We start from the raw sequence: 23,136 nt of genomic DNA on the forward strand, positions 1-23,136 counted from the left end.
TTAACACTTTCTCCTGAGCTAATGAGAAGATCACTGAAATGATGTTAGCAGGTAATTTTGTGGCAGGGCTCAAATGCAGTGGAAATGGGGGTTTTGTGAAGTTAATTTTCTTGGTAAAGAATGACTGCAATTAATTGCAATTCATCTGAACACTCTTTATAACAATCTAGAGTTAATGTAAATTTCTAACACAAAAACTGAAGCAGTAAACTTTGAGAAAACCAAAATTTGTCACACTCAAAACTTTGCCACAACTGTAGTACAAACCCCTGCTCTTGCATCCACCTATCTTTTTGAAGGATAACTGAAGGTTTTCTATAGATCTATAATCTCCACTGCACAGTTTTAGTCCAAGACTACAAATAAAGTTTAGAGTGAATGTTTGGCTGTCACTGTGCAATAAGGGGAGCTTGGCCAAATAAGAGATAAAAGACTCTGCCATGACCCTTTCACTTAAAAATGTACTAAGTTTCTTAGACATGTATATATGCAACCAATAAAATGTACCATTCAGGAAAAAAAACAAAAAAAAAACAACAACCAGACACCATGTGAACATGTTATGTGACTAACCTGAGTCATACCACTGAAGGTCTCTTGCAGGTTAGCAGTAGGTGTGAGAGATCGCGCTGCCCTAGTCATCGCATACATATGACCTGAAGAAGAGATACCATTGGACAGCTCCTGAGCTGCCATCATCACCAGCACTCTCAGTCTCTCCTCGTCATCAAAACGAGAACTAGATAAAACAAACAAACAAAAAAATTCAAATAATGGCACATTGAGAGTTTGTGGCTAAATGAAGTTTGCTATGTAAAAGCCTCAGAACTAAAGTTAATAAAAAGTCAGATGAACAAAAGGCATCACATTATTTCAAATCATAGAAGAAAACTCATTTCATAATAAATACAATATCTCAGTGGTGCCCTTTTAAATTCACAAAACCTACCAGCAGATTTGACATATCAACAAACAATGCAAACATTTCTTCAGTCATAAATGTGTACTGCCATAATATTTTTCCATTTGTGTGATATATGGTGCTACTACAATTTGTCCTCATTTGCATAAATGTTATCCATTCATAAAAGAACACTGCTACCCACAAAAATACCACCTGACCCTGTCGAACAGTAAATGTCCTGGTAAGAGGTTAATGTGGATTGGATGATCTTTTCTCAAACAATGTTTAGTTACACCTTCAAGTCAATCAACAAGATTCTGCCAATGCATTCATTTAGCTAATTAACACATTTATTTGAAAAGCACATTTTTGGTTTGTTTGAAGTGCACATGATGGCAAACTTGCAATTTGACGATTAGGATGTCTTTATTAGGAATAACTGATCATCAACTCAGTGCAACCATGCAGTTCACATCTTGGTAAAAGTTACAAGTGCGTTACATTTTTATACACTTGCCATTTTTCAGCAAACCATTTCATTCTCATGAATGAGGTTATTCAGTCTCTCTTGGAGTGCATCTTTAATGTGTATAGACTAATATACATAGATTTTGACTGACTTTTTTGACTGAGGTGAATTTACAGTAATGGTAAGGTGACAAGGGTGTGCCAATTATTGGCACAGTAACTAAATAGGAATTAACGAGCCCGTATCCTACATTTTTCCTTCATGGCTACTTATAAAACTGCTTTGAAGTGTAGCTTTTTAGTTTTTTTGCACCTCATTCGAAAAGCGCTCAGAGCTTAAAAGCGCTCAGAGGCTAAAAGCACTCAGAGCCATCATTTTTCTCAGAGCCTCAGATGCCTGAACACTGCAATGTAAATGGGCAGGCCTAAACTGCTGTAGACTGAAAAGGCAGAGATATGTAAACGAGTTTGGTCTAGTGACATCAGAAAAACATTTAATACAGTCCATATATGGCATCTTGGCTTCAAAAAATAGCCTAAGGCAATGAGGTGATGTAATTTGTAATTTCTTTGCATATTACTTAAATTCTTTATTTCAATAAAATTGAGTAAATTCTCATAGGGGCCTTTTAAATTCTGTGTCATTTTGCGTAGCGTAGAATGGTTACTGTCAAGTTTTCTGAATCTGGTCCATTATTTTTAGGTTATGCTCAATACTGAAGATGAATGGGAATATTGACTCGCCTGTTGAAAATGTCACTCCACAGCTGGAACATTCCAGGCAAGTTGCGCTCCAGACATGAGGAGGTGAGAAGAACACCCTAGAGGACAGAGACAGTATACAACCCACCAAACTTCTACCTAACCAAGTTAAGGAGCATTATTCCTGAATCGTGAGGAACTGTCCCACCAAAATGCCAACAAGGCTAGTAATAAAGGCTTATAATAAATGGAAGATACTAGCCACTAATTACCACATTTTCATTTGCATACCCCTAACTAAAGATGCCAAGTTTTCAATCATTTGTATTCAATAATGGTGCAGGGTTTGCATTTTTGGCTTAAGTACTCCTTTCTTCAGGGTTTACCTGTTCGTACAGGTCGAGGTCGGCAGTGTCTGGTATGACCTGTGAGGTCACAAACATGCCCCCGGTCTTCAGTTCCATCTGCTGGGCCTGTTGCCGATAATCCAGCTCCCCAGATCCTAACCTGTGATGAAATGATATCAGATTATTTAAAACCTAAAAAAAAAAAATAATAAAAAAAAACAGGTCTGGGCGATGTTTTATTTTTGCATTATATCTTCAAATAATCCCATCCCCTTCCTTCAACTCTACTATTGTCAGGCTCAAAATTCTCTCGCATTCTTCTTTTACCTGTGTGCGCTGTGACTCACTTGGTTATAACACTGCAGAAGAGGGGGATGTAGATCTTCAGGTCCTCTGGGAGGGTGTTGAGGTTACACATGGCTCGGAAATACACCATGCCGTTAGTTGGCTGTTCGCAGTACTGAACCGGCACTCCTCCTGCAGGGACAGAGACAAAGGTGGGGATAGAGTTACTACTGTCTGTGCCTCTGAGTGTGTGTGTGTGTGTGTATATATATATATATATATGTATGTATATGTATGTGTGTGTGTGTGTGTGTGTGTGTGTGCGCGCGCGCATGTATTTACCTGCAGTGCCCATCTGCACCGGTGTGCAGGGTATGGTGGAGTCGATGTCGGACACCTTCAACTCAGGTAAGCAGGAAGTATCCTGAGTTTTGCTTTGCTCAGAGAGTAGCTGCAAACCTGAATCATTCAGGTAGCGTCACTTCAAATATCTAACCAACAGTGGCCTCAAATAAATGTTCAGCTGATGTGCAAAAATATTTGTTTTATCTAGTCCTTGTTTTGATGACGAGGAGAAACTGAGTGTGCTGGTGATGGCAGCTCAGGAGCTGTCTAATGGTTTGTGCAAGTTTTTCCTACAGCCAACATTATGCCCAGATGAATTCAGTATGTAAACAAACTGTCATTGCAAGTGTCAGATGAATAGACGGTGTGTGTGAGAGAAGTCTGATGATGTCCTCCGGTTCATACCCTTCTCATAGATGTCTTTACGGTCAGTTTCACTGAGGGCCAGGATTTTTTGCTGGAGTTTCTCCTGTTCTGCTTTGATCTGTTTCTCCAGGTACTGTTCATCAGGTTTCATGGACAGGGTCAGCTTGTGGGAGTTGTCCTGAAACACATGCACCAATCAGCTTTTCTGTGAGATCCTTAAACACATCCATCAATCAGCCTTTCTGCAAGCTCCTGTGGGAGTTCTCCTGCAACACATCCACCAGTCAGCTTTTCTGTGAGATCCTGAAACACATCCACCAACCAGCCTGTGTGAGCTCCTGTCACTACAAAACCACAGCACCCCTCTCTCTTACCCATTCTCTCTGAACAGGGAAAGATTTGAAAACATTTGCAAGGGCAAAGGTCTCGACATGAAGCAGGGCTGGTCAACATTTAAAAAATAAAAATAAAAAATTCAAAATTCAAATAAAGATAAAGGCCAGTCCTTAGCCAGGATTAAGAATTAGCAACACACTGCTGTGCCTCTGATGGGGTCTCTCATGTTACAAACATATTCCTGGTCAAAGTTCTAGTCTGAACAGGAACTGCAGTTTACGTACAACTAGCTGGACTTGCAACTTGTCTACAGTGTGTGCAGAGCCTTCATCAGCTCGCATCACTAACTACTGATCAGCAATGTGCAATGCTAGTCAAACCCTCACTATGTTTGAAACCACTGATTGATTTTAATATGACAAACTGACTGATGTAAGATTACATCATCAAATTGAAGGATCTGCTAGTGCGCCATGTGGTTATTAAGGGTTTGACCTAACTGACTGACTTTCTGCTTGTTTGACTGATTACCATTAAATAATGCAAAACTGACTAAATGATGGCATTATACTGTATTGGTGAACCACTTTAATATTTAAATGTTTTCACTGATTGCTTGACTGCCTGATTGGATGACAGGCTGGTTACCTTAAAGTAGTGCTGGACTTTGTCCTGTAGATAGCGGGGGTTCTCCTGCAGGCACTGTCTGAATCTGGAGACGTTCTCAGTGATTTTCAGCAACTGTACTGGATTGCCGTCATGGTTCCAGCAGCATGCAATATACTAGAGAGGGGGCGGTATGGGGAGGGTACAAAGACAGTGAGTAAGTTAAAAATATAATAACAATAAAAACTGATTGTGTGTGTGTGTTTAACTCACAGAGGCAAGAGCCAGGCCAAAACTGGCAGACTGGTGTTTCATCTGAATCTCAATCTTATGAAGCAAGGCCTCAATCCGCTCTTCTTCAAACCCTGTCCTGTAACCATTTCCATCCACACAGTTGAGATTGAAAACCAGCATAACTTCAGTCGCATTCACACCACTTTCAAATCCAGTTTACCTTCAATTCATTCACACACTAAGATACAAAACCAGATCTCTAGCAGCTTTAACAAACTCAAAGTACTTCTACAACAAAACTGTAGGAATGAACAACTAAATACCAATTAAATAATAAGTGTATTAATAAATAATGAATATGTTAAGAATAAACAAATAAACAAACTGAAATGTATTCAACTTCCAACAATTAAATACATTTCAATTAAACTCCTGAACTTGAATCCAATGAATTTCCACAAGAAAAATTTACTCGACAAGAAAAATTAGTTCTTACGCGATGATGTAATCTATGGTTTGGCTAATGATGCCTTTGACCCTCTCAAGGTCCTCCTCTGCCATACCCTGCAGGCCGACACTGAAGGAAGCATCCCGGGTACTGCCATCGTATCTGTGTAATATCACCTCATTACAACTGAATAGCCAGAGTCAATGTTACAGTGCAAAAAATCTTAATTTACTATAACTCTGAATATTTATGGTGTAGAGCCAGTAGAAAAAAAGGGTGCAGTACAACAGCAACTTCAGTTCAGAAGTCCATGCAAGTGCGCTCATGTGTGAATTTGTACCCCACTGCAGAAGAGAAGTCAGTGCCAATCTTGGGTTCAATAAGGGCTTTGTAGAAGGGAGAGTTGGGGCCAGAAATCATGAGAGAAGAGAGGAAACTCAGAGTGAATGCCTCATACGTGTCTGTGATGCTGTAGACAGACAGACAGACACACTTACATTTATGGCATTTAGCTCACACTTTTATCCAAAGCGACTTACAATTATGACCAAGTACAACTTGAGCAATTAAGGGTTAAGGTTGTAAAGAATGTTGTAATGTAGTACGCAAAAGAGAGGAAAAAAGAAGAGTGAACGTGTGTGTATTAACTTACTCCCCCAGCAGGTAGCTCACACACAGCGTGTTCTGTTTCGCTGGGTCAGGAGCAAGTGCATCAGGAGCGCAGTTCACGTGAGCTTCCCTCTGAATATGACAACACGCATGAACCTCCACAAAATTGTGTGCGCATGTGTTTAATTGATTTTTCACACTGATGTCATGTTTTGTTTATACTGCATTTGTGTATGTGTGCATTTGTCCTAACAGGTTTGTTCCAGCGTATCTGGGATGGTACTGCCGTGTTTGGCTCTGTTCTCCAAAATTTGGACAGCGCCTCTTCCTGGATCTGCTTCAGATGCTTCTCCAATGGAAGGTCTCCATATGTGAAAAACCTGTTTAAAAATGAGAGAAAAACAAACAAACCACTCACCTATGCATCAAACTGCCACTTCTCAATGTGATAAACACAAAGCTGTTACCTCAGCATCACACTATTGTACGTGTTAATGTACGTGTTTATTATGTGTTGTAGAGAGGTGGTATGGTGGCGGCAGTGGTCGTGCTGCACGAGTATCACCGTCTCATCGAGTTCAGGTCTACCTGGCATTGCTGGGATGGTAGTGTGTAGAGTGAAAGTTTTTGAGTTGGTCCCAGGTGAGGTCAGGTATGGTGAGTGGTTCTCCACCTGATACCACCGAGTATGTGTGATCGGGTAAAAGCTTATTCTGCAGATTCTGGGCATATAAACTCTCATTATCTGACTACACACACACACACACACACACACACACACACATTATACTTTCACTACTCACATCCACTGCAGGGAAACGTTTGACAATTCTGATAGCCAACAGATTTCAAATCACAGATGAAATTAGTTTGCCTATGGGAGAAACAGACCTGGGGCAGGTCACAGCAACAGAACGGGGCAGTTTGGTAACAATAGAATGAGTACAGAATACTGAAGCAATAGAACTGGGACAGTTCATTTGTGTTAGGATGGTAGATTCTTGGTAGTTGACTCACAAAAGCCCCCTTCATCTCATTGAAGACCACCCCTTTAAACACCAGTGAAGATGACAGGTCTGTAGGGTTCTCATTTTCCAGACGCCACCCTTCCTGCCTGTAACGCAAGCACGCATACGCACAAGCACACACGATGGCAACATACATATGCACACATACACATACATGCATGCTGCATTTAAACACCACCTGGGCACCCACTTATATCTTACTGTGGTCACAAAGGATTCTGACCAGGCTTACTAAGTGTCTTGCGTGGGCTAAAAGCAGTCAAAGATGATTTATATATAAAAAAAAAAAAAGATGCACAGGGACCTGTTTGCAGGTGCAGACGTTGTTACCTCTGAGCTGCGGGTTTTAGCATCTTTCACTTCTTGAATATGCAGATTAAGGAGTGACACCATCAACATGAAAAGTACCCTTACTGGATGTTATACAAATCATATACAAGGTATTGTTGTGGTCAACATGCAGTCGTGGCCAAAGGTTTTGAGACTGACATTTGTTTTCAAAGTCAACTGCCTCAGTTTTTTTAAGATCCTTTTGTCAGATTATATGGTATAGTGAAGTACAATTATAATCATTTCATAAGTTTAACTTTTTGAAAAATACATCCAGCTCAAGCAAAGACTTAATATTTACAGTGTTGACCCTTCTTTATTAAGACTTCTGCAATTCGCCTTGGCATGCTATATATCAGCTTCTGAGCAAAATCTTGACTGATGGTAACCCATTCTTGCTTAAATCAGTGCTCAGAGTAGATCACAGTTTCTGTGTTTTTGTTTGTCCACCCTCTTTTTGAGGATTGACCACAGCTTCTCAATGGGATTGAGATCTTGAGAGTTTCCTGGCCATAGACACAAACTTTCAATGTTTTGTTCACTGAGCCACTTGGTTATCACTTTTGCCTTGTGACATGGTGCTAAGTCATGCTGGAAAAAGCACTGTTCATCACCAAATTGCTCCCGGATCGTTGGGAGAAGTTGCTCTTGGAGGATGTTTTGACACCATTCCTTAATCACAGCAGTGTTCTTAGCAAATATTTGAGCAACCCCACACATGAATGCTCTCAGGATACCTCACTGTTGGCATGACACAGGACTCATGGCAGCACTCACCTTTTCTTCTCAGGACAATCCTTTGTCCAGCTGTCCCAAATAGTCTGAAGGGGGCATCATCAGAGAAAATAACTTTACCCCAGTCCTCTGCACTCCAACCCCTTCTTGAGCAAGTTCTGCACTGGTGGTGACCCGATCCTATAGCTGCATCCTCTTTAGGAGACGGTCCTGGTGCTTGTTTGACTTTATCGGGTGCCGTGACGCCTTCTTCACTGCAATTGATCCTCTCCCCTTGAAATTCTTGATTCGATAAATGGTTGAATTAAATCAGCTGCCTTGTCCTCATTAATACTTTCTCTTGAGCTAATGAGAAGATCACTGAAATGATGTTAGCAGGCCATTTTGTGGCAGGGCTGAAATGCAGTAATTTTTGTGATTAAGCCAATTTTCTTGGTAAGGAATGACTTTGCCACAAATTAACTGCAATTCATCTGATCACTCTTCACAACCTAGTGTTGATGCAAATTGCCACTATAAAAACTGAAGCGGCAAACTTTGTGAAAACCAAAATTTGTGCTGGTCCCAAAACTTTTGGCCACAACTGTACATCCTTTACCATGAACAGAATTCTCAGGGTTGAATGTATCTGGTGGCACAGGAGTTAAATAAAATCTGCTCCTAAAATAATATAAAATGAGCAACACTCCTCAAATGAGCAAACTTTATAAAATGTTTTGTTAATATCTGTGGTTTGTGTTTTTGTAAGCAACACCTCATAATTTGCTAAATATATTAATGTTACCAATTCAATAAACTGCTATTGGATAGTTACAGAGCTAAGAACCTGAGAGACCCATGTTTTCATGACCCTAATGATTTCTTTTTTTCCCTACTTTTCAGTTAGCACATACATCCACTGCGCCTGAACTCGACACTGGGTGTAAAGTCATGATTACTTGCAGTAGATGGTCACAGTCGATAACACATCTGTTACATGTTTGGAGAGTCACTGGGGTTTTCTTGGTTGCTTCCAGTTTGTTTGCCTCGGTTGCAGGTACTCGTCAACAACATTGTCTCATCATGGTCTGCCAATCTGAGTGCCATCTGAAGATCGTGACACCCAGAAGGCTTTTTTTTTTTTTTTTTGCCTACGGCTTTCATCCTGAGCTCAGTGATGTGTTTGGCTCATGTTCCTCAATATCTTAAAAAAGGTTAGATAGGGCTCGCACCTACATTGTGCATCCTATAGATTTGCAATTGTGTATAGACACATTAAGTTAGCATGGGGGAGTTAAGCCTTGTATTATTGTTTATCTTAGACTAGCGTATTTGGTGTTTTTTTTTCTTCTCCTGCTAGATTAGATTAAAGGTTATAACACAGAATAGTTTAGTGTGTTTTGTTTATTTCTTTGTTTGAGCTGTGCCCAAGTTCTCATTCCAGGCTAGCGCCACCCCCTTTGAGTTTTGGTTCCTCTCAAGGGTTCTTCCTCATGCTCTAGGGAGTTTTTCCCCTTGCTGCCATCGCCCTGGCCCTGCTCATTGGGGGGTTGGATTCGGCTGTGTATCAAGCTGCTTTGTGACAGCTGTTGTAAAAAGTGCTGTATATAAATAAATTTGACGTTGACCTTTTAGTACATGTTCCTGTAAAGATTCACCAGGTATTGTGTTTGTGTGATGTTGATTACATAATTGTATTTTATACCCGTTTCCCCATTAAACACATTTAACCCCTATGGTGTGGGTTTTGCTAACTCCACTTTAGTGTACTTGTTCACATGCCTGCTCGGCCATCTAGACCACAACCTACCAGTGGGCGTGTAATATCCAAGATGGATTGAGCTGGGTTTCCTAACATAATAGGGTATATAGACAGGAATCATGTTCATGCCTCCATTTCTCACTGGTCAAAAGATGTTCTGGCTGGATCTGAGTGTCTGTGATACAAATGAGCCAGTCTGCAGCTAATGTCACCTAAATGGAAGATTTGTCATGACAAATCCTCCATAAACTCAAAACAGTTGTGCATGGTAGGTTTTAGCACACTGCAGGATTCACATGCCTCTTGGTAAATCTGGCCCTTAATGTGTGCATGTGAAAACGATCTGTACCAGAAATCCAGTTCTCGAAGACATGGGAAGAAGACAGCATCCAGGTAGACAGACAGAAGGTTCTGGAAGTCTTTGGCATTTTGAGTGGAGAAGGGGTACATTGTGTAGTCACTTGCTGAAATGGAAGAGCACCAATTATTTAGACTCTCATACAATATAATTCAAAGTCATATGGCAAAGTTTATTAAATCGCTATAAAGAAAAAATCCATTCTCTATTAAAAACTAGCATGTGCACAAGTACACCAAGGAAAGTACCTGTGAAGGCATTCATAAACGTGGAGAGAGAGCGGTTCAGCATTTTAAAGAAGGGATCCCTGCAGGGGAAGCGCTGGGAGCCACACAGAACTGTGTGCTCAAGAATGTGGGGAACACCTGTACTGTCCATGGGCGTGGTACGGAACTGTACACTGCATGGGAACACATGTGCACACGCAAACCTTTACAAAAAAATTACTGAAATACGTAGAGGAAGTGTGTCAACACATCAGGAAAAAAGTAAAAGCATTTCATAGCCTATCTGAAACAACTTGCCAACTTGTCCGTTAGCAGGGAACATCATCCTTGATTCACCACTGGTTTTGTACATAGAAATTTGGAAGCAAGTTCATTAAACATTATAAGTTTATTAAATAGCAGAATACACTTTTGAGCTTGTACTGAAAGAGGAAAAGTACACAAAGTTTAAGAGTGAAAACAGCAATTATTCATGGGCATCTACGTTTTCTTTTTTTAATGCAGCTGCATTTAAACATGCATGCAAGCATGTTCACAAGCACAGGACAATATGTACACACACCTGAAGAGGTTGTTGGAGTCATCTCTAGCTGCGTGCAGGTACTGTGCTCCTGTGACATCATGATCGAGTTTTACCGCTGTCAGGAAAAGGTCCGGCACCGCTGTTACCTGGACAACAGTACAATTCATTATGACGATGATGCTGTTTAGTAGACAGGCATGTGGTGTTGTTTTTTTTTTTATACATTTCCATACTCTACTCCTGACCACATGCACATAGCTCAGTTGGGTTTCCCCTGCTCCAAGAAATACTAACATGAGAATAAATATTTAGGAAAACCAAGATTCAAAAGGTAATCAATTATTTCCTTGGTGGTATTATATCGCAACTCTACCTTCACCTCAACCTTTTCTTTTACCCTGCAAGAAGAGCTCGTCCACCCCCCTCCAAAAGTGACACTCTCCTATTCCTTACAAAATCCCACTATAAAACTTCAAATCTGACGTGTGAGATTCGAGTCATTTCTTTGTTTTGGAAACGCGTGCTGGCGTACCTCTTGGACGGTGAAGCCGTGGATCTTCTGGCCTATCACATACTGCATAGCTCGGTCAGGAGCTGATGTAGTCTTAGGCCTCCACGCCTCTCGGCCCCGCACACTACGGAAAAATAAACGTAATTTTAGCAAAGTGCCAACAAACATCATATCGGACTTTGAGGGACATTTAAACAATACGGACAAATTAAACAGGAACTCGACTTAAATTCAGCCATAACTACACAAGAACTCGCCCGTGTCATCATGTATCAAAAGTACTTATTAACTTGTTCCACTCAGAACCCAGACATGACCCAATCTAGCTCTCCATTCATTCATTCATTCTACTTTGGCCACATATAACTCACCTCAAGTACTTCAGTTGTGATAAAAACGTATTGCTTTGCCGAAACATTGTGAAAACGAAACCTTCCTTTCCCTAAAACCACTCTAACCTTAATAATTTAATCGTAAACAAACATTTAATCAAAATACTAAACAGTCTACGGGGTTAGCTAACATTAATACAGCATAACACTTTTCTGCCATGCCAAACGCTATCGCGTTTACACATTTCCACTGACCAAGACCGCAGCCTCGAGATAACGCTACTCCCTATTGGTTAGCTTTACAAGAAAGCTCTCGTATGATTGGCTACTACAATGAACGGTTTTAAAAATTGGCAATGAACCGGAAGTGTCTCATATGAGTTAATCAGCGGTATGCAAAATATATTTGCAAATACAAAATAAAAAATAATGCAGTATGATACTGAAAGTAGATGATACCGCTTCACTTTGAACAACATACTTTTCAATCTTTACAGTTTTTCTCAATTCTTTACAAGCACTGGGCATGAACACCATTCACATAATGTGCGGTTAAAATAAATAGACCTACATAAAAGCAAAACAACATTTAAAAAAAAAAATCAGGCTCCGTATCTGTAAGTACAATTTTCACGTTAAAACGTGTTCTTTGAAAGAATAGGTTTGGGGTGGAGAGTTCGTCACTGGAGGCGTTGTTAGTCCGATTACACTTCCCACAAGTCACCGCTGAATCTTAAAGAAAAAGCGAACATATTTATATTAATTTTTATAGAAAATAATCTTATCTTTAATCTGTATAAAACTGCATGCTATATCTGTAGTATTATTACAAAAATATTTGTGACCACTCCAACATTTACCACCAACAGGACACACTTCCAGGATCCGTGATATTGATACTTGTTGTTGAGAAACGTTGGTCGTGCTTGTTGCGGTATTACACATACTAAAATTGGGTTGATATAAAGAAGACTAGTATGGCCACCTGGCGCGAGGATGAAACGCATAATCGTGAAGCGTTTAATATTTTAATGTTATCATAAAGATCAAAATTAGACTTTTTACTTATCACAGAACAAATGGTTACTCATTGTTATTCCATTTGAAATGTCTCTGGTAGCAAATTTGATTTGAAATGCATCACATTTTGTCCATTAGGGGGTGGTAGACATGTATTTTCATTCATCTGGCGTCTTGGTTCCTAATCCTAAACCTACTCCTAACCCCTAGCAACGCTACAAAAACCACATGCCTCAGGTCAAGAAGTTGTCTGACATAATGCAAGAAATAGAACATACTAAATATTAATATACTTTTAACAAAAACACTGTTAAGAAAAACGAATAGATGTTTAACTACCTCTCTCTCAAATGTAACAATTCATTTGCGAGGTTTTAATTTCATTTATTTATATATCACCCACTATCAATGAGCATTATCTCATAATTTTACAGAGACCAAGACCTGTTCCCCAAGAGCATGCCTGAAGTGTCTCTAAAGGAAAACATCCTTTAGTAATACTTAGCAGAACCCTGCTAAGAGCAGGGGTACACCAGCCTGGGGTCGGCCTGGGACAATTCTTGAATAAGGATATGGTAAATAGGAGAACGTGTTTTGCTTGTCCAATTTTGAGTATATGTGCAAACTCATTACATTTTGTTTTGGCTCTTCAGTGCCATCTGGAGGGTAATAAGAGTACAACGTGAGCTATATTTGTGAGTGGGTGTGAGTACGGTGGCCTGAAGGCCCATCAGGATGCAAATGAAAAAAGAAATAACCGGAGCAATTACACAAAGCGTGTTCATCAAAATGAAAACAGGTGTGCTACGTTTCCGAAACAGTTGTACAGAACGCAAAAGATCCTAAACATCTTAGCTGATCTGCTTCGATGACCAGCTCATAAATTGTCTTATTCTGACTGTCTTATCTGAAGTGTGATATTTTACATGCATACAACGTTTGAAATCTATAACATTCTAAATGTAGGTATACAGACAAACTAAATTTGCACCGTGTTTCCGAAATGTAGCACACTTTTTGTCATTTTGAATAAAGTGTTTTTTAATTTTTTGTTTTTATTTATTTATTTATTGTATAACGTTCATAAATTTGCATCGCGTTTCTGAAATGTAGCGAATGTGTTGTCATTTTGATGAATATGTTTTGTTTAGTTGCAGCGCGTTTTTTTCATTTGCAGTTCCATGGATGTTCCCGGCCACCGTAAGGGAGTCTTCATTCTACTCTGTATCATTCAAAACTGTTTGCTCTTTTTAATCTATGACACTGGGAAATCTAACAAAAAACAAAACAAAACAACAACAGAAAGACATGGCGTCGTCCTGTTAGCAGTCATACCTATATCCATAAGCTTTAAAGCCATGGGAATCGTGAGAGTTGCCCTTTGTTCACACAGCAGTTTTTTTTTGTTGTTGTTTTTTTTTGGCGGGGGGTTGACTCAAACTATCAAATACTAGTAAATATTTCTGAAATCAAGATTTTCATTCAGTTTTCTCTACCGGAAAAACAAAATGTCAAAATAGGAGCCAGTGTATAACTATGCTGATGAGCAGAGACCTTAATACTGCAAAGGTGAGTAAATTCACTACTCATGGATTTTGTTGCATTAAACACTTGAATGTTAAAGTAGATTAATAATCATTTTATAAAAGGCCATTCTCAAACTACATCTACATTAAACATGTTAACATAAAGGATTAAATACATGTGTAACCAATGCAGTTTATATGGAACAAGTGTGATTTTTTTTTGTTGTTGTTGCTGTGATTGAGGACCCTAGTGTGGCCCCAAATTATGGTGCTTAGTGAGTACCTCAGCAGAAACCCTAGTAGGAAATTAGTAGGTGCAGAGACCATCATAGGAGGATAGATTCCTGCATGGTATGTACCACTGGCAAATAGTGGAAGTGGCTAATATGGAGAAATCCTACCAAGGGCTGGATTGAAAGACAGCACAAAGGCACTAATTATGGCAGCACAGGAACAAACTCTGAATATAGGCTCAGTAGAAGTAGACAGCTACCACACCAGGCAGGACCCCACATGCAGGCTGTGCAAAGATGCCCCTGAGACAATCCAGCACATAACAGCAGGAGGCAAGATGCTAGCAGTGAGAGCATACATGGAACACCATAACCAGGTAGGTGATGTAGTATACAAAAACATTTTTGCTGAATACAGGCTGGAAGTGCCAAAGTCAAAGTGGGGGTGAAAAATAACCATGCTTTATCCCATTCTTCATGGCAGATACTCTTAAGATCCATCAGATTGGATGGTGAGCGTCTGTCCACAGATGTTCAGTGGGATATAAATCTGGGTTTTGTTTGGGCCACACAAGGATATTCAGAAATTTGGCCTGTATGATTATGGTCATGGTTGTATTGAAGGGCAACTGTTGCATGTGCTCTGCAGGAGGTTTTCTTCAAGGATATACCTGTATTTTGCTGCGTTCATCTGTTCCTCGACTATTACCAGTCTCACAGTCCCTGCTGCTGAGATGCACCCCCATAGCATGATACTGCCACCATCGTGATTCACCATAGGGTTGGAATTAGCCTGATGATGTGCAGTGTCCTGTTGTTTGCTGGACATAGTGCTTGCTGTTTTGCAGTGTTCAATTTTCAACTCATCAGACCAGAGAATCTTTTTCCATGTTGCCCGAGTCCTTCACATACCATTTAGCAAAGTATATTTGGACTGTCATATGCATTTTTAAAAGATAACATAAGCAGTAAAGGAAGTCAACCTTTTTAAAGAGAGAATATTTCACAGTACAATAAACAAATGCATTACATGTAATAAGTTAGAAGGACTACTATCTGTAAGGACCAATATGTTTCCATACAATGCATTTGATGTGGGTGTATTTTTGTATTACCAATCCTTGAATTAGATTTTTCAGTAGACCCACCAAATATAGTTACTGTACACCCGCACAGTTACTGTACACAGTAACTTCCCTTTCTCTTTATGAGCTAACTTTTTTAGGGAAATCTTTAAAATTAAGGCAAGATCACACATTTAAACGACTTAAAATCATAAACTATTTATTAGACTATAGAGTTAATGAAGTAAAATAACATTAAGGATGAATCAGTTTGTGAGACATTTCTGAAAGGCTGTAAAAAAAAAACAGAACCTAATTATTAATTTTTCCTCCATCCTTAAAGATTTACACAAGAGAAACTACTTGTACTAAAGACTCGTCTTTTTCAAACATGTAGATATTGTCTGTTCAGAATGTAGGTAAAAGGTCATTCTACTTGGCGCTTTGCCAGCTTTAGAATTAGAAATGCAGCTGGTACCAGAACGTGCCTGTAAACGTGCTCTGACGTCACTACTGATGCTGGACACGTGTAGAACATTCTGTCCATTTATATGCTTATGGTTATTTCCAAATTCCTCAGCTGTAACCTTTTAGGAAAATGGTACTTTAAGGCCTATGAATTTGGTTAAACACTTTGTGGTATATCTAGTTTTAAATGAAGTGTTAGGTTGCCAAAATAATATGATGACAGAACAGTTGGCATATATGAACACTAAAGAGTCCATTGGTTTCTTCATGCTTTCATAGCTACATTTATTTACAAGTAATGTATCAGTATTGGTAACGTAGCAACTTATTTCTTATATTTTTATTAGGTGTGCCTTGAGGCTATTAAGACTGGAACAGCTAAAATTGTAGGCCTATAAAGAATGAGTATTCCATTATATCGAATTAATTTTTACACATTTGTGAAAACGTATATAGTAACGTTAAAAAAAGGCTAAATTAAATGAATAAAATAACAAATAAAGACTACAGATACTGCAGGGATATTTCTAAACAGTCTAAATCATTTAATACTCATAGTGTCCACTGGACACTGGCGTTCTCTGTACGTGAACTTTCCCCTAATTCTCACACTGCTCCTTAATGGATACGTAACAGCAAACCGGCACGTTCATTCGGCACGTTCGCCTCGTCTGTCGTTTCCTCCGTAACGACTTCACAAAATACACCCCTTACTAAGCTAAATAATGTACAAAATAGATAAATATGTATTAAATCGATTAATATTATATGTGAGTAGTCAGTATTACAATGTTTAAAAATCATCAGTCAGTGAAACACATTTACTCTTCGTCTTCACTTCGTCTTCGCTACGCTTCATCTGTCCGAAAAATCCCCTTTTCTATAATGGCTTCACAAAATGAAAGAAAAATGATTTGGATGCAGAAAATGTTACATGTAAAATCCACCATATTTTATGAAGATAAACAGGTCCACTCTTCTGTTTGACAGAAGGGGTTAACTGAGGGAGGACGTGGAAAGCGGAGTCGCACTTACAGCCAATCAGAGTCTCTCAACGGAACTCGGTATGCATATAAATACAAGTAATGCAGTATAAACTTAAGCCGGTGTTATTCACTGAAAGATAGCATTACTGTACAAGTACAGACAGCAAATAGACATCTGAAGATGAAGCTGGCAGATTTACTGTGCGTCACAGTCCTGGTTAGCTCCGGAGCAAGCTTTCCATACGAGAGGAAGTCGGCGACTGGAAAAGAGAAGAAAGTTCAATATGCTGCATGGGACGACGTGAATGTGCTCGCCCACGGGCTCTTGCAGCTGGGACAGGGTCTAAAAGAGCATGTGGACAAAAGCAAAAGCCACGTGCGAGACATCTCCATCAAGCTGAAGGTGTTTGACAGTACCGTCGCTGAGCTGGGCCAGTTAACGCAACGGCTCCAGGAAGACAGCGAAGTATTGAAAATGAAGGCGCAAAGTCTAGAACAGCGTGAAGGACAGATCCTAAACATATCTTCCGAACTGCGAGAGAAGGTTGAAGAGCTGCTGAGAGACAGACAGACAATCCAAGAGAAGATGAGCAAACTGGAAGACAAGGTTGATGGCATGATGCAGAGCAAGGGTACGGGACCACCTACTGGCAACTATAGTGATCCTCGGATCATTCAGGTATATCGTGAACTTCTTTTTAGCAATGTGTGAGAGCTTTTCTTTTCATAATTATATGCAACGAAGCTGTATCGGCTTTTAGTCATCCTGCACTTTAAACACAAAATTAAGTTTGTCACTTTAAGATGCAATTTGTCATATTCAACAAATGCAAGCTTTGTATTATGTTTACAGTATTTATCATCACTTTTCTTTAGGCACACGCATTTATAACTAAACTGTGGTGCTTAAAAAACACGTCACAGGCAAGTACTTGCATGCAGCGGAACAGGCATTGGATTGGAAGCGTGCTGTACGTGCAAGAGTAGAGCTTTGCTAGACAAAGGGACACCATGTTTGAGGACAGTTGCAATACCTTTCCTGAAATTAGTATATAACATTTTTAGTACGTAACAATTAAAATAAATCGTGTTATTACTTTTAACACGTGAGACTACATAAATATATTTTACGTATGAAAGCTCTGAAAAAACACCTCAGCATACTATGGTTCATTACACTCATTTAATGTTTACATGAGTTGCAAGGCAATATAGAGGTGAAAATCTTATCTGTTATCTCTAACAGTTATCCTGATCTGAGTGCTTAAACTGATCTGACCTGAACATTTTCATATGAAACATAGACAGCCTACTATTGTGTGAAGTTACATGACTTCACAGTTACATAACAGAAGCCTGCCAAATGCCTTTTCTCAAGTAGATTTTTTCCTATGGCAGTAGCAAAGTAATGTTCACCTGCAGCTGGACAAGACTTATCCTGTAGGCTCAGTGAATTGCTGAAAAATGTAGTATTAACAAAAGTGGAGGAGCCTGACCCAGGGACATTTATCGAATCAGTTAATCAGTCTTTGTGTCTTTTCTGCCAGAATTAGAAAACTGCAAAAAGTAACGAATAAAAAAAACAAGAATGAAGTCATAACTTATCAACTCTGAAATTTATCCTGAGAACTTGTGGAGCACTAAGTGTTCACCTATTTATGTAGTCAGAATCAGAATATTATTGGAGTTTTAATGATTTAATGATTAAACTGCATCTTGTGATCTACCTAAACCAGACTGAGGGGAAAAATTCTAAAAGCTTCAGACTTGCATTGATCAGTATTCTTTGAGTAAGTTACAGCTTTATAATTTCACACCTTAACTTCAAGCTTCCTTTTTTAGTGGATGCTTGAAGCACAAAATCATCGAATTGATGAACTTGTGGAACAGATCAAGCAGCAGCAAGAAAAGCTGGATAAACAAAACATTCACCTACGAACCCTTCAGAGCCAGGTGTGTATTGGGCCACAAATAAGGCTACTAATGTTGGCTTCTTATGTTGATGTGACAGTGTTTTTGTTTTATTTATTCTCTATATATTTGTTCACTACTCACAGATTCAAATAAGAAATGACCTGCCTTCTCTCAAACACAAGAAGGATGAAAGTCATCAAAACACAAGTGCTGAACAGCGTGACTCACCTATTAGTAAGTCCATCACTGTAACTATGACCTGTAAAGTTTATTCCAAGTAGAGGTTTATAAATAATAGCATTGCTTTAAAATGACAAATTAAAGGTGACTAGAATATAGATGAGATTGATCTACTTGCTGTAATTTACACAATTTAGCAGCAACACATTGCATTGAGTCATGCACTAGGTGGCACCTGTTATCACTGTGATTATTCAATATGCAATATGTTTGGGTCATGTGCTAGGAAATGCTACGGTTGGGGTTAGCATTTCTAGAGTTCACAATTTCACTGCACATTGTGTCAAGTACGGTAAATATGAACTCGGCTTGGAAACATGAAATGAAAGTTATACATCAGTGAAATACAAATTTTGTATGACATCAGAAGGATTCAAGCATTGCTTCTAAAAGACACTGTCCTTGGAAGGGTTCCAAATGGGTGAAAAGTGAACCCGTCATAAGGACTGTTAGTGCAACGTCACAGAACGGCTTTACCAGAGGGGGATTTATTGTAATTCTTCCTTGCAGGGGGTTTTTCTGCTAGTGTTCTGTATCTTATATTAGGTTTCCTGGCTGTAAGCCAGAGTGAACCCTTTAACAAGGGCCAGATCCTTTGGACTGTGAACTTTGTACACACTTTCCTTGCCCTTTGGGAGACACGCAGCTTTTATGCTGTTACAAAGAAAATCACAGTCATTTCCTCCAAGAATGGGTAACCTTTCCCCTAGATCTGTCAGTCAGACAATCCCCCTCCCCATTCACACAACAGTTCCCTTTTCTTTTGTAATGAACCCAAAGGATGGTAAAGTTTAGGATATCCACAGAGTCCTTAGTACTTCCCATCTCTCTGTTGAATGTATGCTGTAAGTGAATTATATAATATGGAGGATATTCTAAAGTACAAACCGATTCCAAACAATCTAAAAATATACTTCAGATATCTGCCAGGTGTTTCTAATAGCCATGGGTCTGCTGGCTTACTTTCTGTATGCACAGAGTGTGGTTGCCAGACACGTTTTGTCCACCACCTGCCCTCAAGGGCACTCGCATCTCGAATATCAGGAGCATGCTCTGATCATATGGTGTCCACACGCTGTGAAGTCAGAGCTGAGCCACTGTGCATGTGAAGGAGGCATGACAGAGGGTGGGGTTGGGGGTTGGGGTGCAGGGAGGAATGTACCTCTAAAGCTGAGGAGGGAGGTCTGCTTGGGAACTAGGGGAAAGGTCATGTTTATATTCTTTGTTGATCGAAATGGAGACATTTACAATGCTGAAAGAGAAGAACAGTATAGACACTGCTATATAAACCACTCTGTACATAGACCTTAAACCTGGCGCATGCATAAATTAACAATTAATGTAAGCACAAATTTAGACACAAGTGTTTGGATAAATGACATTTATGTCAGGGATGCATATAAGAAAAGCACGGACCTTTGCCCTAAACTTTGACAAAATCCATAGCTCTTAGATACTTTAAGTTCAAGGTACTTGAGAGAAGAAGTTGCTTAATCAAAACGGATTAATAAACATGATGACTTGACTTTTTCTAAGAAGGTGCATACTACAGTTGGAGTTCTTGCTTGTAGACAGGCCAGCCTCAATTTTTAAAGGAAAACTGTCCTGAATTGTTCAGCTTAAGGTGTTTTTAATTTTATATTGTGCAGCAATGGCCTCTAACTGTCACGACTTGTTCCTGAGAGGGGAAACTACTAGTGGACTGTACACTATTCAACCATCTGACTCGCAGCCCTTTGAGGTCTTCTGTGAAATGACATCTGGTATGTATGGAAGTACTCTGGAATATGATCAACAATCATATCAATTTAGAATGAACTATTTTACATAATCAATGCTTTCTAAAAGGAATTTGTCAATGCATGTCTTGCCTAACATGATCATTAGAAGATTAGACAACTTATGTAGTCACTATAATACAACAACATTGTAGCACTTCAAAAGTGTAAAGGTCCATAACAAAACTGGAAAACTCCTTATCTTTATTGCATGGATTGACGAGATGTAACCAAGAAAAACATTTACGTTTTATTCTGTGTCTTCTTGTAAACACAGAGAGTGGGTGGACAGTCGTCCAGAGACGCCAGGATGGATCTGTAGATTTTGATCAGCTGTGGGAGGCATATCAGACTGGCTTTGGAAGCCTCAGTGGTAAGTGTGTAGTGTCAATTCTGTTACTTTGAGATCACGAGATGTTGAATAAACTTTGTATGTGAGCCAGTTTCATTTCATCTTTGCTATGTGGTATCACTGAGATGATATCAGGAAAATGTACCCTTTATTCTCACCAAGTGACTTAATCTGTTTTTTTTTTACCTGATATTCAGTTGGTAGATTACAAAGAATAGGCATTTGATGGTGACTGTAAAGTAGACATTAAGTTACTCTTACTCAATCTTCTATAACTTTCTTGTGCAGGTGAGTTTTGGCTGGGTCTGGATAAAATCCATCATGTGACCAAAGACAAAGACTATGTCCTCCAAATCCAATTGGCTGACTGGAGAGATGCGCATCAGACCATCAAGTACCTTTTCCGTTTGAATGGGGAGGCAAACAACTATTCTCTGCACATCCTGAGCCCTGCTGGGTATCTAGAGAGTGCCCTGGCAAGTGAATCCTCCGGACTGCCCTTCTCCACTCGTGACAAAGACAACGACCGGAAGAATGGCTTCAACTGTGCCAATCATCTCTCTGGTTAGCCTTTTAATGTCATGAATTCTATTATGCTCATGAAAAGAGTCCAAAGAAAGAGTTGCTTGCTTGAGTGTGCATCAGCCTACAACATCTCCATTTTTTCTTATCAGGTGGATGGTGGTTCACCAACTGTGGCCATTCCAACCTGAACGGCAGGTATTTTGTCACCTCTACTCCTAAGCAGAAGCACCAACGGAAGCAAGGAGTGTTCTGGAAAACCTGGCATGGCCGGTACTATCCACTAAAGACCACAGTCATGATGATCGCACCCGCTGAGATTGAGAACAAGTCATAAAGGGATTTTCTTTCCCTCTGATTCAACTATGCAACAGACGTTAACCAGTGATACTGGTATTGTATATTATTACACTATGTGCCTTGCCAAAATAATTTCCTGGTGCTTGAAAGGCCTAACTCTCTTCAATGATTGCCTTCCAGTTTTCTAATATCTTTGTTGGAACATAGAGATGTTGTATCAGGTTTGATGTATGAATGGTGCTATATGGTGGGCAGCTTCAATGCCAGAGGAAAATCAAACTGAAAATGGCTTACACCCAGTTGTAGAGGAAGGTTCTCTGAAATCCATCAGGTTTCAACATGTTTTATGGGTGCAGTCAAGTGTCTGGCTCAAGTGCATGTATGGGCATATCCAGCAGAGAGATCTCAGAGGCACACGATTTCTGAAAAGTTAGGAGAGATCTAGCCAAGTAGAAAGTTCCATGGTTACGTTAAATGAGATTGTTTACAAAAGCCTCACTTGTGAAGTTATGGACCAAACAGTAGTTTACCCAGACATAGCCAGTTCAGTTCACTGTATAAAGAATTTGCATTATTTAATGTCATTATTCACACAGAACATTCACAGTATTAAAATTACAGATGTTATATTTGTTAACTGTGTTGCAGTCGTGCTATAAAAGTATATGGGGTCTTCACTCGAATGCATGTTATCACTTGAAGTTTAAAGCATCAGAGAGTAGTTACTTGACTTTTTATTTTGAATCAAAGTTATATGAGGAATTCCTGTGGAGCGTGACTTTCTCAGTCATATTGACTGGCCTTAACACATTACAGCTGTTTCTACTTCTTTCTTAATTATTAAAATATTTGTTTGTGTCTTTTGTTTATATGTTAAGCGCTATAATTTTTTTTTTTTTCTGCAGCTGTACTTTTGGCCTCTAATGGTCATGCCCTATTTTTAATGTTACAGAAATCATTGTACATTTCATTTTCTCTTGTTCATAATTTATGGTAAAATAAATCATGTTCTCATTTTTGTCTTTAAAAAAGTCATTTGCATATCTATTGTGAACTTTTGCATCAATACACTAGGAAAGAATTTGCATACTAAGATGAGATCTGATCCTGAAGTATGGAAGATGTCAGGATATACACCCCCCAGGAGAAAATTCTCTCTCTAATTTAGATGAGACTATTTTTTTACAGACAATAAACTTGAAACTAAATTTGCATTTGCAGGCCACACCTTTTAATTAATTCAGTTGATGCTCTGACAAGTGACTATGAGGAGAAAAGGTCCCTGGGAATAGGCTGGA

The 23,136-nt window shown here is 39.3% G+C and overlaps 2 protein-coding genes and 1 non-coding gene across 4 annotated transcripts in view; 2 read left to right on the forward strand and 1 right to left on the reverse strand.

Moving 5' to 3' along the window:
- pitrm1 (pitrilysin metallopeptidase 1) overlaps window positions 1-12,411 on the reverse strand; it is an 18,986-nt gene extending 6,575 nt beyond the window's left edge. The window contains exons 1-20 of one of the 2 annotated variants that reach the window (XM_027032038.3): window positions 12,296-12,411; window positions 11,475-12,167; window positions 11,125-11,227; window positions 10,632-10,738; window positions 10,091-10,242; window positions 9,834-9,948; window positions 6,668-6,764; window positions 6,239-6,399; window positions 5,904-6,030; window positions 5,694-5,782; window positions 5,382-5,510; window positions 5,090-5,203; window positions 4,633-4,729; window positions 4,402-4,536; window positions 3,457-3,595; window positions 3,049-3,165; window positions 2,769-2,898; window positions 2,461-2,581; window positions 2,117-2,193; window positions 574-739 (exon numbers count right to left, since the gene is read on the reverse strand). In XM_027032038.3, the coding sequence (XP_026887839.2) occupies window positions 574-739; window positions 2,117-2,193; window positions 2,461-2,581; window positions 2,769-2,898; window positions 3,049-3,165; window positions 3,457-3,595; window positions 4,402-4,536; window positions 4,633-4,729; window positions 5,090-5,203; window positions 5,382-5,510; window positions 5,694-5,782; window positions 5,904-6,030; window positions 6,239-6,399; window positions 6,668-6,764; window positions 9,834-9,948; window positions 10,091-10,242; window positions 10,632-10,738; window positions 11,125-11,227; window positions 11,475-11,521 (2,223 nt within the window). In that variant the 5' untranslated portion in view covers window positions 11,522-12,167; window positions 12,296-12,411. Of the gene's footprint in view, window positions 1-573; window positions 740-2,116; window positions 2,194-2,460; window positions 2,582-2,768; window positions 2,899-3,048; window positions 3,166-3,456; window positions 3,596-4,401; window positions 4,537-4,632; window positions 4,730-5,089; window positions 5,204-5,381; window positions 5,511-5,693; window positions 5,844-5,903; window positions 6,031-6,238; window positions 6,400-6,667; window positions 6,765-9,833; window positions 9,949-10,090; window positions 10,243-10,631; window positions 10,739-11,124; window positions 11,228-11,474; window positions 12,168-12,295 lie in introns of those variants that run through there. The other variant, XM_081723722.1, reaches the window with a different exon arrangement.
- Window positions 12,358-12,466, forward strand: LOC113591797 (U6 spliceosomal RNA). The gene has a single exon (XR_003412238.2). It is a non-coding gene; the product is annotated as a U6 spliceosomal RNA (small nuclear RNA).
- Window positions 12,467-16,843: 4,377 nt separating this feature from the next.
- Window positions 16,844-22,879, forward strand: angptl4 (angiopoietin-like 4). The gene is made up of 7 exons (XM_027032074.3): window positions 16,844-17,411; window positions 18,575-18,685; window positions 18,790-18,880; window positions 20,536-20,649; window positions 20,942-21,037; window positions 21,305-21,580; window positions 21,691-22,879. Exons 1-7 carry the CDS (start codon window positions 16,914-16,916, stop codon window positions 21,873-21,875), a joined length of 1,371 nt encoding a protein of 456 aa, XP_026887875.2. The 5' UTR covers window positions 16,844-16,913; the 3' UTR covers window positions 21,876-22,879.
- The last annotated feature ends 257 nt before the right edge of the window (window positions 22,880-23,136 follow it).

The sequence above is a fragment of the Electrophorus electricus genome, chromosome 11, assembly GCF_041902795.1.
Source record: "Electrophorus electricus isolate QZ-2024a chromosome 11, ASM4190279v1, whole genome shotgun sequence".
NCBI lineage: Eukaryota > Metazoa > Chordata > Actinopteri > Gymnotiformes > Gymnotidae > Electrophorus > Electrophorus electricus.